The sequence below is a fragment of the Ornithodoros turicata genome, chromosome 1, assembly GCF_037126465.1.
Source record: "Ornithodoros turicata isolate Travis chromosome 1, ASM3712646v1, whole genome shotgun sequence".
Lineage (NCBI taxonomy): Eukaryota > Metazoa > Arthropoda > Arachnida > Ixodida > Argasidae > Ornithodoros > Ornithodoros turicata.
In genome coordinates, this window is record NC_088201.1 from 40,595,740 (window position 1) to 40,620,843 (window position 25,104).

General features: G+C 42.8%; 1 protein-coding gene across 1 annotated transcript; it reads left to right on the forward strand.

Annotated features, from left to right (window-relative positions):
- The first annotated feature begins 3,305 nt into the window (after nucleotides 1–3,305).
- Nucleotides 3,306–23,919, forward strand: LOC135386859 (uncharacterized). Its single transcript, XM_064616401.1, has 7 exons — nucleotides 3,306–3,369; nucleotides 4,756–5,115; nucleotides 5,306–5,575; nucleotides 6,673–6,846; nucleotides 6,909–6,968; nucleotides 21,961–22,337; nucleotides 23,665–23,919. The coding sequence occupies exons 1-7, from the start codon at nucleotides 3,306–3,308 to the stop codon at nucleotides 23,914–23,916; spliced, it is 1,557 nt and encodes a 518-aa protein (XP_064472471.1). The 3' UTR covers nucleotides 23,917–23,919.
- The last annotated feature ends 1,185 nt before the right edge of the window (nucleotides 23,920–25,104 follow it).

The following is a 25,104-nucleotide window of genomic DNA, read 5'->3' on the forward strand; positions in this document are numbered from 1 at the left end:
CAACTTTATCTCTTTGCTAGTTCTACTCAAGCGTACTGTCAAAAGGCACTTTACCTGTTATATTTCGTATCTGTGTGCTAAACTAATGAGGTCTGTCACAGGTCACGTGCACAGGGACCACGTCACGACCACCTGGTTGGTCACGGCGTACCCTTCGCCATGCCTTCGTGTACCCTCCGCTCTATTCACGAGTGGAGTTTTCCTTCGTTCGCTCTTTCTTTTCTCTTTTGTTTTTGGAATGAGCCAAAATCCAAAAATCTGCCTCTTATTTTTTTTTTTCATTCCAAGTCGAATTCCCTGAGCCGCACGAAAAACCTGTGTCCCTGCTAGTGATTTTGCAAAGCGGTACACTCTAAAAACTGAACTTCACCGCATAGCACGTCCTGCGCCAACCATTGGACGAATGATAGGATTATCCCCTCTGATTCGAGAAGAGAGGGAGGCGTACGCCTTTTTGTGTCGATTATCATATATCCAAATTGACGCAAAAAGGCGTACGCCCCCTCTGTCTTCGAATCAGGAGCGAAAACCCTATCATACGTGGCAATGGTTGGCGCAGAAGTTGCGGTGAAGTTCAGTTTTTACAGTGCAGCGGGTCCATCTCCGTGTCCAGTCTGAATGGAAACTTATCTCTTTTTTATGTTAAACATTCATCCATCCATTCATTCATGAATTCATTCATGAATCAACGAAAATAAAATAAAATGAATTGATTATTATCGAGTAAAACACTCGATAATAATCAATTCATTTTATTATTTGTGGTATCGCACACACCTTCGTTTGCAAATGTAAAGGGTCCTTGTTTCGGACGACGTAAGGTTGTGGTCGGACGAGCGCATTCATTTCTTGCAGACGTCACTATCGGGGCGGGGCATGTAAGTAACGCCCATTTGTCGACAGTCCCGTTTCGCCTAATGAGATTGCGCGGCAGTCCTATTTCGCCTAACGCCAGTCACCCCTCCCGCCTCTTTAATCCGATAATCCGGATTAGGCAAAATGGGAATAGGCGAAATGGGATTTAACCGTCCAATACCCTCCCTCCTGTGCAAGAAGGAAACAAACCACGCCACAATCACACCTTTCGTCCTTATCAGCGTGTCTATCGTCAGTCGCCAGCAGGGGCGGATCTAGGATTTTCCCGCGTGCATGCTGGGATTAGTCCACTGAACCCTATGTTCAAGTCTGGAATTAAGGGGGGGGGGCGGACCCCTGGACCCCCCTAGATCCGCACCTGGTCGCCAGCCACTTGAGTTGCACGACACGGCCCTCGATCGGAATAAAACTGTATCGCTCTTTCCACTTCGTCGCGATAAAGGCGGGACCAAGAGTTCCGCAAACGCAAATTTCACCGAGCATACTTCGCCCAAAGACGGATATTCGGCTTTTGTAGAAATTTTATGAAAAAACACGTGATTTTGATTGGAATAGTGTATTACGGTCACAGACTTCCGAATTCAGGAAGAAAAATACTGCCGTTGCTTGGCAATTTTTCGAGTTTAGTTATGCAAATTAGCTTAATTAATACGTGACACGAATGCGAACGGTTACGGAACACGAATACAAAAGTCTGCACGAGTGATTCCAAGTAGTTTTATGATATTTTGAAGTAAAACTTATTTTTACGAATTTAGTGACATCCTCTCCTGGCACACCTCGTATACCATTGCCAACAGGTGGCCAGAGCTGAAATAACAAAGGCCAGTGATTTATCCAGACCGCCTACACCACCTAACACCCCCAAAATGTTCAGTGACACCCCCCTAACTTTTTCACCTGCACTCTTAAAAATGAACTTCACCACATAGCACGCTCCAAGCCAACCATAATCCCGAGTGACATCGTTCTCTCACATGATTTGTGGAAAACGGGAGGCGTACGCCTTTTTGTGACAATTAACATTCCTGCATAAGTGTCACAAAAAGGCGTACGCCTCCCGTTTTCAACAAATCAAGGAAGGGAACGATATCAACCGGGATGATGGTTGGCTAGGAACGTGCTATGTGGTGAAGTTCATTTTGTTCATCTTCCCCACGCCAGGCCTGGTATACTGACGGACGTCCTCTTCCCCGAAGGTTCTTGTGCGGAACGACTTTCAAAAACTCGCGGCCTCGTGCGCTTTCTTCAAGCAACGGGCCTAGCGGAGAGACCACTCTAGTGCTCCTCTCATCTACAGTGTGCTTCCGTCCCATCAGTACCGGTCATCCTGCCTCTACATCACTTTGAAGTCCTCAACTCCCCTTTCTCCCACTTTCTTTTCCTTTTTTTTTTTGGCTATAGTCGTGACGATGCCCACTTGAGTGCGGCCAGCAACGGCAAGCTACCTCGACACCCCCCCCCCCCCCTCATTTTGAAGAGTGTGTGTACCCCCTACGGGGGGGGGGGGGGGTTGCGATTTCAGCTTTAGACACATGTCGGTAATGATATGTTAAGCTGTAATGACGTAACTATAATAATAACATCACACACACGCGCGCAATTTTTTCCAACACCCCTCCGTGCTTGGGATTCTGGATAAACCATTGACAACGGCGCCGGTGCTCGGAATGGGATGGTGTGTCGATAAATATTTGGTGCGTGTAGGGGGAGGGGAGGGGGGGGGGGGGCTGGATAAAGAAATGATGATACGCAGCGTGCAGTTGAATACGTTATGCTTTCACGAAACGTTGGCACCGATAAAGAATGAAGCAACTTTGGCCAACCGAGCCTTGCCGGTGTAGCGCCGACCTGTCTGAGCTGAGCGGGAACAGAACGGAACCGTACCGAAGTGTTGCAACCAAGCAGAATCTCAGGCAGGCTGGCAGGCGATGTGACAATGTGCATTTTAGTAAGCTGTAGTTTACATCATGTTAAGTATCACTTATGAGGTTTTTAACGGAAAAAACGGTCAAGTCAGGTGCTGTGACATTTCCTGTGGACAGCGTTTTCATTGGCGTATGAGATTAAGTCGAGTGCGTCACTTCCTCTCCGCAACCGAAATATCTATCCGTGGCAGAACTGGGCGCATCGGTAGACCATGGCCATGGCCATGATGTAGAACACAGTGTTTCCCAAACTGTGGGTCGCGACCTCGAGAAGGGTCGTGGTAGATTCAGCAGGGGGTCGCGAAGCGGCTTGCTGCGGCTCGTGTTTGGTGCTGCAGTTTCTGCTGAAGCCACTTCCCAAATTTTGGGTGGGTTTGGTAGGAGAGTACCTGCTCTTGCAGGGGCGTCGGAAGCCCTTCACGGCAGGCGGGGGCTAACCTAACCTAACTTAACTTAACCGGTGCATGGAGTTCTAGATTGAAAAGTGCGGCAAATACGAAAATGGGAGCCATTGATGCGCTCATTAGAAATGACTCGTCCAAGCAATCCGATGACGGTGGAGGTTGTAATGCAGATATAGGGAAGACCATCTCGCGTTCTTGATTACCTTGAGGCGAAAAAGAAATTGGCATTACAGCAGCAGAAACTGAAATACTTGTTAATGTTTTCAATAAACGCGGTAAGACCAATTTATAGTAGAAGTAAGCGAGCGGTGGCGTGTTTCTTTATTTTTTTTTATTTTTGTTCTCGTCAAAAGTACAATGATTTCGTCTGCAAATGGTCATTACTGCTGCACTATACAGGCTTTGTCGATTGTTCTAGCCATGACCCAGGCAAAAACAGCCAGATATGCCTCACGAGTCATCAAACGTACCAGCGAACGCCTCGCCGCAGGATAAGAGCTTGCGAATGCTTCCCTTCGTTGATCAAAAACAAGGCGGTATCCTTTGCTGGAGAGCAAATCTGCGTTTTCTTGTACCGTCTAAACAAGGCTACTGAATGGCGTGTCGCTGCTGTCCGCGTATATAGGTACGCGCATAAACAGTATCATGTAGGATAACTTGTGATAGTACCTTTACGGGGGCGTGAACTTCGTCTTCTCCTTTCTACTTATTTTCTACTTTTTAAATCGGTGTTCATTTTCATTCTGCGGTAAGAGACCTGAAAGGAAATCTGTCTCGGATGAGACTTACAGATGAAAAATGGGGTGGCGGGACCTTCATGGCTTTAATACTGGAGAGCACAGGAGCTCTGGGGGGGGGGGGGAGCCCCCCCCCCTGCCCCCACACTCTTAAAAATGAACTTCACTACATAGCACGCTCCTAGCCAACCACCATCCCGAATGACAACGTTATCGCCCATGATTTGTTGAAAACGGGAGGAGGAGCCTATTTTGTGCCGTGCATAATGCACAAAATAGGCTCCTCCTCCCGTTTGCAACAAATCTAGGGCGAGAACGTTGTCATTCGGGGTGATGGTTGGCTAGGAGCGTTCTATGTGGTGAAGTTCATTTTTAAGAGTGCACCTTCCGACGCTCCTGTGCTCTTGAATATTGAAGCCATTAAGGTTCTTTTTTTCTTTTGCAATGGTGAAGTTTGCTAACTTGGCTTCGCTGTGGTGGCATCGATGAAGACAATGTACAGGTCACAGCTCAACATATGGAGCCGGAACTGCGAGCTTCTATGTGGAAACTCCGCCGTCGTTTTGAGAAACTACTCTAACAAACAAGCCCACTTCAGCCATACGAGCAGCCACTCCTGCTGGCGCGCGTTATTTTTTTTCTTTCTTTTTGCTGCCATATGCTATTTAGAAGACTATTAAAGCGGTTGTAACACTTGGCTGAAGTCATGCCAGATAAATGTGTACCATCGCTAACAGGATGACGACGAGGTGCGAGAACTCGCGACCTTTATCAGTTGTTTTGCGAGAATAATAAGTTGTTTTCTTGTAGTATCTACAACTGTAGACCCGGACGTGATTTCAATGCACAACCGCAAGGTCATACTTCGCCATCTTCTTGTGGGGCAACTTCCAGTGCCACAGCTGTTGCCCCGAAATTCCATACGCCCTGCGATAGCCTTCGTTTTGGTCCTCCAGCCCCGGAGTATATGGCTTCTGCAAGTGGAGTGCCAGTTTGAGCTTGCTGGCATTGGCTCCCAATGGACCAAATTCCGCCACGTAGGTAGTGTCCTCCCACAGGAAGTGGGAGCTGAACGGACCGACCTTCTAGTTTCTCCGTCCTCCGCCAACCCTTACGACGCCTTACTGTCTCTGGACGAACTCGGGGACTATCGCCCAAGCCATTCCTGCTGTAAATGCAAAATCTGTCGGGGCCGCACACTCAGACTTTCGACGTTGACCTCTTCAAGCAGCTTTTCCTCAATCGGCTGCCGCAACCATGCTATTACTGCAGGAGTTATAGCAGCTAGCGCATGCTGACAAGATCATGGAGGTGGCAAGTTCCCCAGTTTCTACACTCTCCACTGTCGCTCACACTACAGCTGGCGTTGACACTCCGTATCGTCGCAACCAAAGCGACCGTCTGGCACGCCTGCAAGCCTATTTCGAGGGCCTTTCTGCAACGGTAGCGGCCCTGACTCCTGCCAATCCCACGTCCGCAACCGCTCCCTGCGTCGTTCCTCATCTCGGTGGCAAAGCCCGGTACCGTTCCACGTTCTACAAGATTCTGACACGTTCACATTGGTACCACCGAAAGTTCGGCCGCGCAACGGCCAACGCCCGTGGGGAAGCGCAGCGGGAGACCGTTAGAAGTGACGACCGGCTCCCTCAATGCTGCAACAAGCCGCTCTTTCGCCATCCTCGACGAAACATCCAAGATAATATTCCTTGTGGTCACGGGTGCAAAGGTATAGGTCTTGGCCTCGAAATAAGAGCGTGCGCCTCCTCTGTATCACCTCCCTGCAGTAGACAACACCGGGATTCCTGTGTTCCTCGAACGATCTCTTCCACTAGTCATCGGTCTCAGCCGCCTCGTTCCATGGATTTTCCTCGCCGCCGTCGACACTCCCATCCTTGGAACTGACTTTCTGACCACAGATTGCTGATGGATGTTGCTCGACGAAGAATCACGGATATCACGACCGCTCTGTCCGGCGTCGTCATAGATTTCCATCGTCCCCCGTGGATGAGACAGGCACATTCCTCGAGCCCCTGAAGTCGACCTTTGCCGAGGTGCTGCAGGAGTTCCCCGCTCTCATGTGACCGCGCGGCTGGACACAACCAGGCCAACATGACGTCCTTCGCCATATTCAAACCGGTCGACCTCGATCTGAACCCGGCACCGGCTGTACTGTTTCGTCTGGGTTATCTTTAGGCGCTGTGATGCTGATAATTATCACGAGGGTGGCGCAAAAGCAGCTAGGCCATAATGCGCCCAATCAGTGGCGTACTCTGGGGGCGGGGGGTGAACCCCTCCCCGAAATCGTACCTTTGGTAGTGCATTTGAAACAAGGGCGAAGTCATCCTCCCCCAAGCAAAGTCCCCATAGAAGCCCTCACGAAATATTTTTCTGGCTACGCTACTGCGCCCAATTATGGATGCTCAGGGGATGCTGACGACGTCATGGACTATAGTCGCCGAAAATCAGACAGGAGGACATGTACTCCAGGACATGTTCCTCCTTCAATTCCACGGTTGAAGAAACAGCGAGTGCCAAATATACACTGCTTCTCGTTATGGCAGTGCCATATATGGGAACGGAGATTAGCGAATAATTACGATCCACACGCAACAACGACGCTCCTTAGTGCTTCGAAACGTAAAGGATGCATAGTCGCAAATGGCATAAAAGTGCAGCTGAACACACGGAGAACATATCACTCTCGTTAATCTTCACTGCACACAACAGCCGCTACTAAGGACACGACGCCCTTGAGGCACAACGGCTGGACCAACAATGGTACCACGCGTTCAATTTTTCTCCCTGTTGTTAGGAACAGGATATGTGCTGGCGCAGCCACTCGATTAACGTCGCCAAAACTTGTGGCAGGTTTTGAGGTGAAGGCTACCACAACCATAGCTGGTACGTTCAATGAGCGATAAAAGTTTGTCACCGTCAGTGTATATTGTGAGGTTTTTCCGCAGATATGTTACGTTTCAAGTTCATCGCTTTGTTCTTCTTCATTGTCGTATCCAGAGCTCAAGGTAAGGTTCTTTCATGCACTCTCGGCAGAAAAAAAACAAAATCAATGCCAAAAGTTTCTAACTGCTTTTATGCGTCTGCTGTCCCACGCACGGAAAACCGATACCGCGCGTGAAACTTTGCGTAGTGCTGGGCACGCACCGTTCCACGCAGTGAAATCGCGCCATGTGTGTTCACGAGGCGAACGATGTACTCGCGGTTTGTCTCTGTAGAGGGAAGGAGGGATGGGCAGTACAACTGCAACGGGAGGTGTGAGGACGGTGAGTAGTAATAGGTCTTGTCCATTTGACGACATTGCCGCCAGGGCAGCGCCACCGTCGCGTCTGCGCCGACTTTTTTCGCGTATTTTTCCCCGCGCGCGGCAGGCGGCGCTCGGGTGGAGGCTCTTACCGGTGGGCGGAGCGTGGCCGGAGGGTTGCGTGCGCGCTTACCCGCTCACATTTTTCAGCCTGGGCCGACTTCTTTCATCATTTCTCAATCTGTGTCGAATTCAATCGCAATTTTTTCCCCGCTACAACAGTTGTGCAGTAGACAATTTACATGCAAAGGATAGCCATACGCAAAAGTACAAGTGAAAATATATTTATTAAATTCACTAGTGTCAGGAATTATGTTATTACTCTGTGTGAAGGAGAAAAACCCAGCCGAAAAACCTGAAGCAGAAGAAACACAATACATGTAACAAAGATTATACTTATTACAGGTATGATGCAATAGCATTGAAGGGGTATCACACATCATACACAATATTTTTTATTAGTGGTAATCACGCGTTTTCAATTAAGCAGAAGGGATAGCACATTTAATCAAAGAATATATTTTTAATCCATATGATTACAATCAAAATTACAAGTTTTATTATAAAAAGTCTCACATTTTTTTCAGCCTGGGCAGACTTCTTTCGTCATTTTTCCGACTGGGGCGACTTCATTCGTATTTTTACCCGATACAATAGGTGCGCAGTAGGCGGTTTAGATGCATGGGGCGACTTGATTCGTATTTTTACCCGATACAATAGGTGATCAGTAGGCGGTTTACATGCATGTATAGACATGCAAAGAGGAGTCATACACAAAAAGTACAAGTTAAAATATATTTATTAAAGCCATTAGTGCTGGGAATCGTAATGCCAATTGTGATGCCAATCAGGTGAAAGAGAAAAACCGAGCCGAAAACCTTCACGACCTGAGACAGAAGAAACAATATACATATTTTATTCACTATACCTAGCCATCTGATTCTGAAAGAAAACATAAAATCAACATTCATCACATTGCTTACTAGTTTAATATTCCAACGTGACACCAATAATCAGTTTCTTATGAAGTGAATAGCGCAGACATAAGCAAATAATTAGAATCAACACAATCAACACATAGCATTAATACAGAACCAATCCTCCAACATGTAGGGAAATAATAGCTACTGATTATTCCAACATTACACAATTAATCAGTTTCTTATGAAGTGAATAGCGCAGACATAAGGAAATAATTCGAATCAACACGATGAACACATAGCATTAATATAGAACCAATCCTCCAAATGTAGGGAAGTAATAGCTACACAATGCCATATCAAAACGAGAAAGGGTCACCACATTTAATCAAATAATATATTTTTAATCAATATGATTACAATCTAAATTAAAAGTTTTATTATAAAAAGTCTAACATTATTATATGTGACCACCATAGTGGAGCTTTAATTAAAAGTGCCGATAGATGTATGTGAACAGCAGAGAACCTGGAAGACCATGGGACACGAACACAAGAGGAAATAAAATCTATAACATTACATTGGTTAATCAAAACAACAGAGGAGAATAATCTATCACTTTAACTGTCATAAAATCATCCTCGTGACTTCCCAATACAATTTTCATTCTAAGAGACACTACAAGCTCTACTTTGTTTTATGAATCCGACACAGAAAATATGTTAAAAAATTACCTTCATCACATAGCACGCTCCTTGCCAACAATCAGCTCTAATAATATCTGCCCTGATTTGTTGAAGACGGGAGGCGTACACCTGACAGTTATGAACATTTTCGAGCGCAATAGGGAAGATTATTCCAACATTACACAATTAATCATTTTCTTATTAAGTAAACAGCATAGACATATGGAAATAATGAGAAACACGATCAACAGCTAATAGAGAACCAAAACATATCACATAAACAACAGACACATGCAGGAAAATAAATGGAAAAGACTCTATCAAAACGATAAACATGCACGGATGAATGGCAGAGAAACACTTTGAACGCCACATGATGAATAATTTAATACAGCACAGAGCTAACGCTGAATAGCAGAGAAACAATCTAAACGGCGCATCTACCAACGTGTAAACAACAGTCAGGAAAATATTACTGAAACAGCTAATAGAGAGCCAAAATCCAACACGTAAACAAGAGGTACACAAAGGATAAATAGTTGAAGAACAATCTAACAAAACAAGAAACATGCATGAATGAATAGCAGAGAAACACTCTAAATGGTGCATCTACCAACGGTAAACAACAGACACATGCAGGAAAATAATTGAAAAAGAATCAATCAAAACGATAAACATGCACGGATGAATGGCAGAGAAAGGCTTTGAACGATGCATCTGCCAACATGTAAACAACACACAGGACAATAATAGCGAAACATTACAATTTGAAATAATATATCTTTTGAACTATCATAAAATCAACCTTGCGAGCTAACAATATCCTACTCAGGCACTTACCTTGACAGAGTTATCCAAACACGCACCACAGCTATACTTTCCACAGTACAACCAGACTCGAGACACGGTGGGGTCACTCTCTCCATCTATGCAGACCGGTGGGGTCACTCTCTCCATCTATACAGCCCAAAAGCGGGGAACCTGTTGTCAATCTGCGGGGTGGGGAAATCCTCTCTCTTTTTCAAATTCTTTCCTCCAAAAAGGAAATATTCTTAGGACCAGTGTACAGAGGCGAAATTTTTTATTGATCGCAAATAGACATTGGAATTATTCGATTCTAAAGAACACAATAAGAATTCTATCAAAGAAAAAAATCTAAGAATAGACTTTCTAAGCAAATGAGAAATATTATCGACGCAAACAATACCAAATGAGAAACGATGAATTTTATTGTATTTCAGATCAGACAAAACTATTAGGCATACATTATTCTCAACTCACAAATATCATTCGATTGAATATCTGAAGCAAAGAGAGAAAGTCAAATTTATTCAATGATAGAAACAATACTCGTTCGAAAACGAGAATCAAATTTAATTACATCGTTTTATGTTAACTTTGCAATACACGCAGAAGTCGCAAACAACTCATCTGAAATGCAAATTATTGTGTTTGCTATAGCGGAAATCAACGCACACAACATTCCCAACTAGTAGAATATTTTTATTAATATCAATCGAGTGATCATCTGAAACAAAGTCAAAAGCAGTAATTAATTTAGGCAAACATTTTTTCATAATCACACAGCGCAAATATACATCACAGAAACATGTCTTTTTTCACTCAGGACCCACTAGTGGAAACGAAGTGAGAGAGTTCCCGTACACATTCGTTAAGGTTACGCCCGCAGGGAGTAGGGGAATCCAAACAATGGTCTAGGTATTCAAAGCCATAAAATCGCTCCTACAAGTCAAGTTAGGGAAGGAGGGTCTCTTGCGCTGTCTTGTACATAGAATCACTGAAAGCAAACGTTTTTCCTTTACACATCACATCTTTTTTGTAAATTGACTTTCATAATTCTAACGCCAGGTGGAAGATTATGAACCTGATAATAAAATTTTAATAAATAAAATTAGCACCAATATGATTTAATTAAATGTCGAGGCGCACTACAAAACAGAACAGACAATTGCTATACATTGAAGAGATGGACGGATTTTGTACTCGTTACCATACGTCATGGGAGGACCTGATAAAAAGCTGCTTCGAAAAGGAGGAGCCGCGAAACGATTCATTTATCGCTGCATTTCAATACGTCCTAGACATGGTCGTATTCGGAGATATGGCACAAATTATGGAATTCAAGATGCGAGAACTTGTATGCCGAATCTACAATAGTTATAAAAATATTTGCACGTCATCATCGGAAGGACCACTTGGGTTGATGGTGGAGTTTTTGAGGTTTGCTAACGAAGAATTGAAATACACTAGACCAAATGTAATTGTAATCATTGCAATGGGTATTGCATTAATCAAGAAAGCAATCAGATCAAATTATCATATACAAGCAGTCTATATCGCACGATTCATTACGGATTTGTTGAAATTACACCTAACGGTTGAAATGGAAAGTACATAAAAAATCTTATCACGTGATATATTCCACTAGAGCCTCTACACATTTATTTTATTCTACCAGTCAAGGATGTCGAATGAACAGAAGTTCAATATTGTCGTGCAAGGTCTGATGTATCATCACTTATTGAAACTCAACAAACATATCAATTGTGGTGGGCCACCGGACGATTTTCATCTAATACTCTCTTGTACGCCATTCAAGAATCTTCATACAAAGAAAGGAAGCATCAATAAGAGACTGTGCAAATTCGTCGCAACAAAGTGCAAGTTGTTGAAGCAATACAAACACGGCGACAACATATCACCTGCGTTAATCAACGCTGGATTCAAGCACCCAATAATCAGAATAAATTACTTGATGTCTTCGGAATTCATCAATCAAGACAACAAACGAAAACTTCGGAGTTTGGAATAGAATTATAATTTATCGAAATAAACAAGTGTATAATTGAAATAATAATTGTATTCTTTGTCATAATTCTAATGTATTCTACACAGCGCAACGAAAGCAGCTTTTGATTAGATTGCTAAGGAGACACTGCATACAAGGATCTTCGCATGGAATCAGCGCTGGCAATCAAAGAGATTTTTTTACACGACCACACTCTATACAACACCGACACCCGAAGGAAAGAATTGTAGAAGAATCGATAATAGAAATTTAGAGGCATGTTACATCAGTCTTTGTTTACAAAGAGGATCACTAATATTTTGCGAAAGCTTATTTTACGAATTAAATTGCACAGTGTATATATTTTCTCAGACTATTGGGCAGTTGACAATACTATATTGAAAGGAATCTATTATCAAATGACGCGAAGGTGGAGTCTACAATTCTAATCATCGTAACATGCGGCACACAATTCCAATAATATTTTGGGAGAATCGAATCACGCAACTGTCATCAGAAATGTTTAACTAATGAAGATGAGCACTATGCATAAGATATGTAATTATAATAAGTAAATATTCCTTTTGCAAACATAACCAAAGCAGCACACATAAACGTAGCTTCAATTCACAGAATGTACCCGAGGTTTTTAATTAGCCATACTGAAAAACTATGACTCTATTCGATATGTCACGGCATATGAGGCACTACAAATGGAAGGACATACATTAATTTTAGAAGATTTTAGCTCATAATGAATCAAAACGCAATCTCCAACACCAAAGGTTCGTGTTTAAATTTTTCAAAGTCAAAACTGTACACTCTTTCTTACAATTTTTTTTAAGATGTAGATTAAAAAGCTGTCTATATAGTCACACACTGTATACAAGATATTTGTTTGTACATTAATTGATAAAATTTATCAGATCACATTCCGGAGCGGTGGAGACTATCAGTAAGTGGTTAATTAAAACTGCTGCCGCAATTTACGAACTGAGTTGTAGAAAGCGTAATTTCACACCTTTAGCAGGCTCACTTTGATACGCGAAGGTTTTAAGAACTCCTTTGTGATGACAAAGAATTTAATCGAGTGTATTGATGTTTTCTATATACTCTATAACGTAATGTGAATTCTCCACGACGTGGATAGTAAAAGTTACGAATATTTTTCGAACAAAATTTACTTAAAACTCGGAGAAAGGGTCACTCGCGTCGTCGAGTGCATTTCGGCAACACGCCGGGCAGCGTTTCCCGGACACCCTTCCGAAACCGAACGCGATTCCGTGGTGCCCAACGCGTTAACGCGGCACCCCAACGCGAGCGTGTTGCTTCCTTCCGGAAACGGGTTCGTCGACGCGGGTGACCCTTTCTCCGAGTTTTAAGTAAATTTTGTTCGAAAAATATTCGTAACTTTTACTATCCACGTCGTGGAGAATTCACATTACGTTATAGAGTATATAGAAAACATCAATACACTCGATTAAATTCTTTGTCATCACAAAGGAGTTCTTAAAACCTTCGCGTATCAAAGTGAGCCTGCTAAAGGTGTGAAATTACGCTTTCTACAACTCAGTTCGTAAATTGCGGCAGCAGTTTTAATTAACCACTTACTGATAGTCTCCACCGCTCCGGAATGTGATCTGATAAATTTTATCAATTAATGTACAAACAAATATCTTGTATACAGTGTGTGACTATATAGACAGCTTTTTAATCTACATCTTAAAAAAAATTGTAAGAAAGAGTGTACAGTTTTGACTTTGAAAAATTTAAACACGAACCTTTGGTGTTGGAGATTGCGTTTTGATTCATTATGAGCTAAAATCTTCTAAAATTAATGTATGTCCTTCCATTTGTAGTGCCTCATATGCCGTGACATATCGAATAGAGTCATAGTTTTTCAGTATGGCTAATTAAAAACCTCGGGTACATTCTGTGAATTGAAGCTACGTTTATGTGTGCTGCTTTGGTTATGTTTGCAAAAGGAATATTTACTTATTATAATTACATATCTTATGCATAGTGCTCATCTTCATTAGTTAAACATTTCTGATGACAGTTGCGTGATTCGATTCTCCCAAAATATTATTGGAATTGTGTGCCGCATGTTACGATGATTAGAATTGTAGACTCCACCTTCGCGTCATTTGATAATAGATTCCTTTCAATATAGTATTGTCAACTGCCCAATAGTCTGAGAAAATATATACACTGTGCAATTTAATTCGTAAAATAAGCTTTCGCAAAATATTAGTGATCCTCTTTGTAAACAAAGACTGATGTAACATGCCTCTAAATTTCTATTATCGATTCTTCTACAATTCTTTCCTTCGGGTGTCGGTGTTGTATAGAGTGTGGTCGTGTAAAAAAATCTCTTTGATTGCCAGCGCTGATTCCATGCGAAGATCCTTGTATGCAGTGTCTCCTTAGCAATCTAATCAAAAGCTGCTTTCGTTGCGCTGTGTAGAATACATTAGAATTATGACAAAGAATACAATTATTATTTCAATTATACACTTGTTTATTTCGATAAATTATAATTCTATTCCAAACTCCGAAGTTTTCGTTTGTTGTCTTGATTGATGAATTCCGAAGACATCAAGTAATTTATTCTGATTATTGGGTGCTTGAATCCAGCGTTGATTAACGCAGGTGATATGTTGTCGCCGTGTTTGTATTGCTTCAACAACTTGCACTTTGTTGCGACGAATTTGCACAGTCTCTTATTGATGCTTCCTTTCTTTGTATGAAGATTCTTGAATGGCGTACAAGAGAGTATTAGATGAAAATCGTCCGGTGGCCCACCACAATTGATATGTTTGTTGAGTTTCAATAAGTGATGATACATCAGACCTTGCACGACAATATTGAACTTCTGTTCATTCGACATCCTTGACTGGTAGAATAAAATAAATGTGTAGAGGCTCTAGTGGAATATATCACGTGATAAGATTTTTTATGTACTTTCCATTTCAACCGTTAGGTGTAATTTCAACAAATCCGTAATGAATCGTGCGATATAGACTGCTTGTATATGATAATTTGATCTGATTGCTTTCTTGATTAATGCAATACCCATTGCAATGATTACAATTACATTTGGTCTAGTGTATTTCAATTCTTCGTTAGCAAACCTCAAAAACTCCACCATCAACCCAAGTGGTCCTTCCGATGATGACGTGCAAATATTTTTATAACTATTGTAGATTCGGCATACAAGTTCTCGCATCTTGAATTCCATAATTTGTGCCATATCTCCGAATACGACCATGTCTAGGACGTATTGAAATGCAGCGATAAATGAATCGTTTCGCGGCTCCTCCTTTTCGAAGCAGCTTTTTATCAGGTCCTCCCATGACGTATGGTAACGAGTACAAAATCCGTCCATCTCTTCAATGTATAGCAATTGTCTGTTCTGTTTTGTAGTGCGCCTCGACATTTAATTAAATCATATTGGTGCTAATTTTATTTATTAAAATTTTATTATCAGGTTCATAATCTTCCACCTGGCGTTAGAATTATGAAAGTCAATTTACAAAAAAGATGTGATGTGTAAAGGAAAAACGTTTGCTTTCAGTGATTCTATGTACAAGACAGCGCAAGAGACCCTCCTTCCCTAACTTGACTTGTAGGAGCGATTTTATGGCTTTGAATACCTAGACCATTGTTTGGATTCCCCTACTCCCTGCGGGCGTAACCTTAACGAATGTGTACGGGAACTCTCTCACTTCGTTTCCACTAGTGGGTCCTGAGTGAAAAAAGACATGTTTCTGTGATGTATATTTGCGCTGTGTGATTATGAAAAAATGTTTGCCTAAATTAATTACTGCTTTTGACTTTGTTTCAGATGATCACTCGATTGATATTAATAAAAATATTCTACTAGTTGGGAATGTTGTGTGCGTTGATTTCCGCTATAGCAAACACAATAATTTGCATTTCAGATGAGTTGTTTGCGACTTCTGCGTGTATTGCAAAGTTAACATAAAACGATGTAATTAAATTTGATTCTCGTTTTCGAACGAGTATTGTTTCTATCATTGAATAAATTTGACTTTCTCTCTTTGCTTCAGATATTCAATCGAATGATATTTGTGAGTTGAGAATAATGTATGCCTAATAGTTTTGTCTGATCTGAAATACAATAAAATTCATCGTTTCTCATTTGGTATTGTTTGCGTCGATAATATTTCTCATTTGCTTAGAAAGTCTATTCTTAGATTTTTTTCTTTGATAGAATTCTTATTGTGTTCTTTAGAATCGAATAATTCCAATGTCTATTTGCGATCAATAAAAAATTTCGCCTCTGTACACTGGTCCTAAGAATATTTCCTTTTTGGAGGAAAGAATTTGAAAAAGAGAGAGGATTTCCCCACCCCGCAGATTGACAACAGGTTCCCCGCTTTTGGGCTGTATAGATGGAGAGAGTGACCCCACCGGTCTGCATAGATGGAGAGAGTGACCCCACCGTGTCTCGAGTCTGGTTGTACTGTGGAAAGTATAGCTGTGGTGCGTGTTTGGATAACTCTGTCAAGGTAAGTGCCTGAGTAGGATATTGTTAGCTCGCAAGGTTGATTTTATGATAGTTCAAAAGATATATTATTTCAAATTGTAATGTTTCGCTATTATTGTCCTGTGTGTTGTTTACATGTTGGCAGATGCATCGTTCAAAGCCTTTCTCTGCCATTCATCCGTGCATGTTTATCGTTTTGATTGATTCTTTTTCAATTATTTTCCTGCATGTGTCTGTTGTTTACCGTTGGTAGATGCACCATTTAGAGTGTTTCTCTGCTATTCATTCATGCATGTTTCTTGTTTTGTTAGATTGTTCTTCAACTATTTATCCTTTGTGTACCTCTTGTTTACGTGTTGGATTTTGGCTCTCTATTAGCTGTTTCAGTAATATTTTCCTGACTGTTGTTTACACGTTGGTAGATGCGCCGTTTAGATTGTTTCTCTGCTATTCAGCGTTAGCTCTGTGCTGTATTAAATTATTCATCATGTGGCGTTCAAAGTGTTTCTCTGCCATTCATCCGTGCATGTTTATCGTTTTGATAGAGTCTTTTCCATTTATTTTCCTGCATGTGTCTGTTGTTTATGTGATATGTTTTGGTTCTCTATTAGCTGTTGATCGTGTTTCTCATTATTTCCATATGTCTATGCTGTTTACTTAATAAGAAAATGATTAATTGTGTAATGTTGGAATAATCTTCCCTATTGCGCTCGAAAATGTTCATAACTGTCAGGTGTACGCCTCCCGTCTTCAACAAATCAGGGCAGATATTATTAGAGCTGATTGTTGGCAAGGAGCGTGCTATGTGATGAAGGTAATTTTTTAACATATTTTCTGTGTCGGATTCATAAAACAAAGTAGAGCTTGTAGTGTCTCTTAGAATGAAAATTGTATTGGGAAGTCACGAGGATGATTTTATGACAGTTAAAGTGATAGATTATTCTCCTCTGTTGTTTTGATTAACCAATGTAATGTTATAGATTTTATTTCCTCTTGTGTTCGTGTCCCATGGTCTTCCAGGTTCTCTGCTGTTCACATACATCTATCGGCACTTTTAATTAAAGCTCCACTATGGTGGTCACATATAATAATGTTAGACTTTTTATAATAAAACTTTTAATTTAGATTGTAATCATATTGATTAAAAATATATTATTTGATTAAATGTGGTGACCCTTTCTCGTTTTGATATGGCATTGTGTAGCTATTACTTCCCTACATTTGGAGGATTGGTTCTATATTAATGCTATGTGTTCATCGTGTTGATTCGAATTATTTCCTTATGTCTGCGCTATTCACTTCATAAGAAACTGATTAATTGTGTAATGTTGGAATAATCAGTAGCTATTATTTCCCTACATGTTGGAGGATTGGTTCTGTATTAATGCTATGTGTTGATTGTGTTGATTCTAATTATTTGCTTATGTCTGCGCTATTCACTTCATAAGAAACTGATTATTGGTGTCACGTTGGAATATTAAACTAGTAAGCAATGTGATGAATGTTGATTTTATGTTTTCTTTCAGAATCAGATGGCTAGGTATAGTGAATAAAATATGTATATTGTTTCTTCTGTCTCAGGTCGTGAAGGTTTTCGGCTCGGTTTTTCTCTTTCACCTGATTGGCATCACAATTGGCATTACGATTCCCAGCACTAATGGCTTTAATAAATATATTTTAACTTGTACTTTTTGTGTATGACTCCTCTTTGCATGTCTATACATGCATGTAAACCGCCTACTGATCACCTATTGTATCGGGTAAAAATACGAATCAAGTCGCCCCATGCATCTAAACCGCCTACTGCGCACCTATTGTATCGGGTAAAAATACGAATGAAGTCGCCCCAGTCGGAAAAATGACGAAAGAAGTCTGCCCAGGCTGAAAAAAATGTGAGACTTTTTATAATAAAACTTGTAATTTTGATTGTAATCATATGGATTAAAAATATCTTCTTTGATTAAATGTGCTATCCCTTCTGCTTAATTGAAAACGCGTGATTACCACTAATAAAAAATATTGTGTATGATGTGTGATACCCCTTCAATGCTATTGCATCATACCTGTAATAAGTATAATCTTTGTTACATGTATTGTGTTTCTTCTGCTTCAGGTTTTTCGGCTGGGTTTTTCTCCTTCACACAGAGTAATAACATAATTCCTGACACTAGTGAATTTAATAAATATATTTTCACTTGTACTTTTGCGTATGGCTATCCTTTGCATGTAAATTGTCTACTGCACAACTGTTGTAGCGGGGAAAAAATTGCGATTGAATTCGACACAGATTGAGAAATGATGAAAGAAGTCGGCCCAGGCTGAAAAATGTGAGCGGGTAAGCGCGCACGCAACCCTCCGGCCACGCTCCGCCCACCGGTAAGAGCCTCCACCCGAGCGCCGCCTGCCGCGCGCGGGGAAAAATACGCGAAAAAAGTCGGCGCAGACGCGACGGTGGCGCTGCCCTGGCGGCAATGTCGTCAAATGGACAAGACCTATTACTACTACGGTGTGGTACGCTTTGCAGCTGACAAAGCCCCAACAAAAGAAAAGAGAGGCGTAGTCTGCACTAAAAGTATGTGTACCGAGAGAAATGACTTCCCCCGTTAGTCGTACCGACTGCCCGACATGCCGTGCTGCAAGCGATATGATCTGAGACATCTCTCAGGAATTCTAGGAAACATTGCGAACAGCAGAGATGGATAAGGTTCAACGCCAAGATTCGTGACGAAAAAACGAACGAACACTTCCGACGGAGACTGTCTGCCCACGTGACACCTGCGATGCTATGATGCGTGGGAACGCAGCTGCTAAGGTAACAAGAGCCCACCGACGCTTCCCAAGCACTGCACAATTTATTGAAAGTTGAAGTACATCAGGAGTGGTGTTGGTGGGGGGGGGGGGGGGGGGGGCAGGTGTTTTATCAGAGCGGTGTTTCCTTTCCCGGTGCTGCCTACGAAGAAAGCAGCCTTGATCTACCCACCCCACCCCTATGCACTCACACCTTCAGGACATTGTGCCGCTGGAGCCCATCCTTCCTATAGCCGCCGGACCGACGATCCTACGATGTTCTCCTTAGTGGAACGTTGTTCGGTCACTTTTTGTTTTTCTCTACTCCTGTAAACCTTATCAAAATTGCTCATTAGCTTGTCCTTACATACTGTTTTTTGTTTTGTTTTTTAATCTATCGCGATAGCGAGGCGAGACGTAGATGTAAGGGATGGTTGATGTCTTCTGCATCGTGGGGATTGACATCTCTGCCGACGGAGAAGCAAAGGCACGTCCACGCCGTTTTATTTATTTTATACCGTTTTCGTTTATTGTCATCGTCACTTCTAATCAATCTCCCGTTTCCAAAGCTCTGATATGCGCCCGACTCTCGGGCAGCGAGAGTATTGGATTCGCGGAGGGGGTTTGGGTGCCGGCAAGGTTTTGCGCCTCACATCCACGAGTGCGGACACAAGAAAAAAGAAGAGAGAACGTGGTGACAAGGAAGATTACACTATTTGTCCGTGGCATTCCTCCGGGGTGGCTTTGCGCCCCGCTCACACAGTGCTCATCTCACAGTGCTATGCAGCTGTTGCAACGAACCTTTGCTATTTATTCCGTCTATAGTTTGGCACTGTGCTTGTATGCGCTTGTCAACTGGAGCATGGTAACAACAGCAATAACAAAAACTTTATTTTGAGATTATGATCGGGGAGTTTCATCGCTAGGGACGATACTCTACCCCATTGCTGGTGCTAATGTGATGAAATGGAATATTGAGTCGCCTCACAGTGAGGGCCGAAGTCCTACGGTGTCCAAAAAGGTCAGAAGTGCTTTGAGGGCTGAGCGTTGGTGGGCTGGATTTGGCTGTGGGCCAAGCAATTTTGACAAAGTGAGGGGGTGAGAGTCCAGCTGATTAAGAGACGTGTGGTTCAGGAAGGTTGGTAGCTGGAGCATGGTATCACCAAACGTTACACACCAAAACATAAACGCACGAAATCGCTTCAGTGACTTTTGTTGACCGGGCAGTTATTCCACCGCAATGACTTTTTTTTTTTCAACAGACTTCATTTTTAGATTCTTCCACTAGTCCTTTAAATATGCACAGGCTTTTTGATGGCCATCTCGTATGGTACACCTTGTGCATCCCTATAAGGGAAAGTGAAGTCGCGCAAAACTACGTTTCATGAAACGTACATTGTTGAAGTTTGCTCACAAACACGCATCAGGAAACTACGAAGCTATAAATATACCGCTGTCGCTTTATTACCTCTGGCGCAGGCTGACTCTGGTAAATATGAGCCAGTGTTCAAGTCAGTAGCTATGTGAAGAAACCACGTCTGTAGCGTTGCCTTTCTTGTTGGTCCCGTAACTTTTTGATCATAGGCGAGAGAATGGGTGGTTCATAAGCGATGATGGTATCCGCGAAGAAAGTGAGACTGTTGATGACACACAGTGAAGCCGCCAAGAGCCCGGGCGTGTCAGCCACTTTGGTGTTCGCTTCAGTGAGGTATGTGAGGCTGGCAACGATGTAGGCCACACTACCGAGGACGCCATGTACGCGGTAGAAGATGGAGTAGGGCACTTCTGTGCTCCCCATCAGCACTGCGAAGAGAATCATAGCACACGTGACACAAAAGCAGAAAGAAATCAACGAGAGGAACAAAGCGTGCGAGTCCATTAGCACGTAGTTGGTGTCCACATCAAAGTGAGAGTACATGAGAAAACTGAGTGCCATCACGCCAGACACCACCTGGAACACCTTCATTGCTCCGGAAAACGTGTTCAAATAGCTGAGGTGCTTTGTCATTGTTGCGCGGCTCCGTGCCCTCGACGCTAAGCTGGCGGTCAACTGCTCTTGCAGTGCTGCTCCACGCGACCATGTACCCACACTTCATCATCTTCATCAGCTTGGTCCTGAATGGGACTTGTGTTTACAGTAAACAGTACAGACGGCGCGTCTAGACTGGTAAACACCAAGAGGAAGTGGGCGGCTTTAGAGGGCGCAAACAATGAAATCTCATATCTTACTGCAGCTGGGCATTACAAAGAAAAAGAAGAAAGGGGAAAAAAAAAGAGAAAAAGAAAGCTGAAGGAAGGCGAAGCGCGGACAAACTATCGCCGCATTGGGTAAAGTGCCGTACCTCCAGGGCCACATGGTAACAAACGCGAAGAACCGGTGTTCCTCTCTTTTTATTCTTTGTTCTAATAAGTATATCCCCCCCCCCCCCCTGTGTTTCTTCGTGTTTGTTACCATGTTACTCAACCAGCACGCTTTACATCTTCTCGCACTCCAGGGCCAGAATTAGAAACAGAAATCTACGCAAGGTAGCGCCTTACACAAAGCATGACAGGAAGCTTTGCGAAGTCGGAACCCTGGACCACGGTGAAGGTCAAGTACACAGTAACGGAGTAGGCAAAAACCTGATTGCTTGATGTATGGTTAGAAGTTGGAGCAACTCTTACATGACGCTCAGATGCTGTCCGACATATGCCGGCACAGTTCTCTTAGAAGACGGCCCAGGACGCACATCCCCCCCCCCCAAAGCGTTAGTCGCGACGTTGCCCACTTCTGTGAGGCCGACACGGCGAGCTCTTTCAGCACTACCACCACCATCAACTCTTACATGGTGATTAAAATACTTAGCTGATTTTAAAGCTCCATAATGCTGTCTATTGGTGTTTTTCTAGCATTCTACACAGAGATTTCATCTTCAGTTCGTGTCATTTTATGGCTTGTCCCTCTATAACTCCGAGGTCTTACATATTTTCCTCACACGCAGACAACGTGCTACTCGCCAACAATTACTTGGATTCCGTGCTGAGCTCCGTGCAAACGGATCGTAGCCTTCTAGCTGCCATTGATCCATTGCGAGTGGCTGATTTCGGAGAAGAAAATTATCGCATTCACGGTGGAGAGGTAGTTGGGCTCTCTTCGTTCTACCGTAATGGCAACAGCACGATCCACTATACCCAAGACGAAGTTTTAGTTATGGCACCGATGATAGTGAGGAGCATCATGTTCTTTGGTCGCCATAGGTACTCAAAGTACGGAGTCACCATTAAGGGTGACATCGAAGCCAAGGTTGAGAGCGTCGAGATCTTGATCACCTACCGTGCTCCCAGGAGCGGGGGAGACGCCAAGCTAGAGTCGTTCCAAGTAAGTAAATGGGACAAATTTACCAAAAATGTTTCTTCCACGTGATCTTATCACCTTATGCTGATAAGCTGACGCTGAACGAAAGGTTATAACTGATGCAATGGTCAAGTTTTGCAAAATGGAACACATTACAGAGCTATACGCAGTCTTCCTCGATAGACATTATAGAGTTTTAGTATATCGTACGCTATCGCCTTTGCGTACGTAAGGGATAGCGTTGGTGGTTATGCGCACGATCAAAACATAAACAGAGCTTCGCGCATTGCGCAGAACCACCACGCTAGCCCTTATGTACACAAAAGCTATAGAGTACGGTGGTACTAAATCTCACTATTAGGTATAGTTTTAAATAGGACACCCAAGCGCTTTGATGCCCCAAAGTGTTTTGCGCAACGCAGTAACGAGTCCTATTTCTTTGGGGCCCCAAAGCGCATTGGAACTCTACTCTAAAACTCTCTATTGAAATCTGTGTTCTTTGTGCTAGCATATCAGTGCATATGCGACGTCGCAACCGTTCCATCAATTTTGGCTTTGTCTGAAGGGATCCTAGGAAAAATACGAGTGAGAGTTAGACCGTCGTAAAACCATTGTAATTTATTGAACACAAAAGGCACGCAGAAAGATAATTTTTCCACGTAGTCTTAAATTGCATTCAGTATGAATATTCTACTGCTTCGGAAGTGCATAGAAACTTATCGAAAACATTATTTTGGCTGGTATGCGTAGCCCAGGCGCGTGCACCGCATGCTGCACGTCTTTCATGTGCATTGCAGACAGGGAGCTTTTGCAAATCGTAAGGTCTTTACGATAACGATTCCGAAAACAAACAATCAAACCAATCGCCTGATTCCTTTGAAATGACTGACATCACGTTGCTGATCTTTGATTTGACATCTTCCTTTATCGTATCGCCGAACAACATGGACGATTGCATGCGCTAAATGATGACTCATTCGCGGTGATATTTCTTCACGGTGCTTTCAAGTGCAGAAATGGCTTCTGTTCTCATTATTCTGTGTTTTACTCTGTACTTTAAAAATGACGCTTGCTATATGAGTATTCAAAATCTTGTAAAATAGATCCCGTAAAAGGAGATCCTGTAAAATAGAATGCGTTCCGAATTTTTATTGCTCTTTGAAGGCTTTCAATCGGCTCCCGCCGGCATATCTCTTTCCATGCTATTGGCAAAGAAAAAAAAATTCTGACAAAAGAGGGGGATAAGGGGGATATCAATTCCGTTTGACATGTTAAACTGTATACGAGTGCATGCAGAGTTGTTGAATGGCACAAGGAGATAGTATTGTCTAAGGACGCGCTTTTCTGTAAGGTGGAGTCCCTCAAGGGATTGCAAGTAACCAAGATTACGGGCATGTCGAGGGCCTTCAACTGGCTCCTGCGAATTGTGGCCAACAGAGTGGCGCGTCAGTTCCAGGGAAAAATCGAGGGCGCCCTCGAAGAAGAAGCCTCCAAGTTCATCAGCTCCCAGGTGGACAAAAAATCGTTCCCTCCAATGTCAGGACCACCGACGGAAGAGAAGGGAACCAGCTTCCCAGACACTTACCCACCTGGGCCATTTTAAATGCTGTAACACGCACACAAATTAAAGGCATTGCCCAGAGCAAATGTACAAGAAAATCTACCCGTTTGATACCGTTGCCGGGACATTTTATCGAACGTTTCATCGAATCAATTCCACTTCGTCTGGAGCATTCGTTTTGTTAGGGATCAGTCCAGACTCCAGAGATACCGGGCAAGACGAGTAGTTTCCAGCATCGCATGATTTTGGACATCAAGTTCGTCTAAATGAGGAAAACAAATGCTGAGCAAGTCAGGAGTTTAAAGGAACAATGAAATCACATTCAGCATTGTTCGAAACCCGGCTTCATTAATCAAGCAGTCAGTCAGGAACCACCGTGCAACATCTTTTAGCTGGACAGTGTCCTGTCACTGCGTAAACACCGAAAATACTCTAAAAAACCAGCCATGAGCGGTCTAGGAGGCCCGGCCCGATCTTCTCACGTGACGCAGCATCCGCGTAGAGAGCAGCCGCGCGGCTTAATTTCCCACTGAAAATTCGTCTGCCACGGTCACGGCGCGGCGCTACTTGCGGGGGACTCTCCACATCACGGAGTTACGACATCATCATTCATCCACTTACAGGCTCTGGTTCGCTTACAACTTACAAATTCACTTACAGATTCACTTACAAGGAGGAGATGAGAGGTTTCTAGAGAGTTGTGCAGATCAAAGACTCCTCTCTCACGCTATAGAGGTCAGTTACGATAATCGATTTTGTTATCTGTTGCACAATCCCCCGCAGTAAAAGACGAAAAGAATACGCATGGCGCTTTCACAACTCCACAAACAATGTAAGGAGCCGGAGACGTAGCCTTGTTGGCGATGCAATCAACATCAGAAGTGCATGATAGGCTGCTTGGACTGAGGTAAGTTGTTAATGAATACGTATGAAGGACATATATTCTGCACGAATTCGGCGTTATTCCACCTAAAGGTCAGCAGTACAATAACCTAAAGGTGTAGAAGCTCGCATGTACACCAATGTACAGTATGTGTTCCTTGTTTGGAAAGCATTTCGGCAGGTCGTCGGGGCAGTACCGCTTGCGGTGCTGTTCCGGAAAGATCTTTTCTTGATCTTTCGGCTGAGTGGTCCAATCTCTTGTTGCTGTTTCTTCTTTCTTTTCTGTTTTGTTTTATATATATATATATATCTTTTTTTTTTTTTTTTGAAACGCCGCGCTGATTTTCC

What these genes read in the sequence shown, in the direction of transcription:
- LOC135386859 (XM_064616401.1), top strand. Translation starts at nt 3,306, where the DNA reads ATGGGAGCCATTGATGCGCTCATTAGAAATGACTCGTCCAAGCAATCC. An exon ending in GGCTACCACAACCATAGCTG is followed by an intron (nt 6,847 to 6,908) that starts GTACGTTCAATG and finishes GTTTTTCCGCAG; the next exon opens with ATATGTTACGTTTCAAGTTC. An exon ending in TGTCGTATCCAGAGCTCAAG is followed by an intron (nt 6,969 to 21,960) that starts GTAAGGTTCTTT and finishes CCTCACACGCAG; the next exon opens with ACAACGTGCTACTCGCCAAC.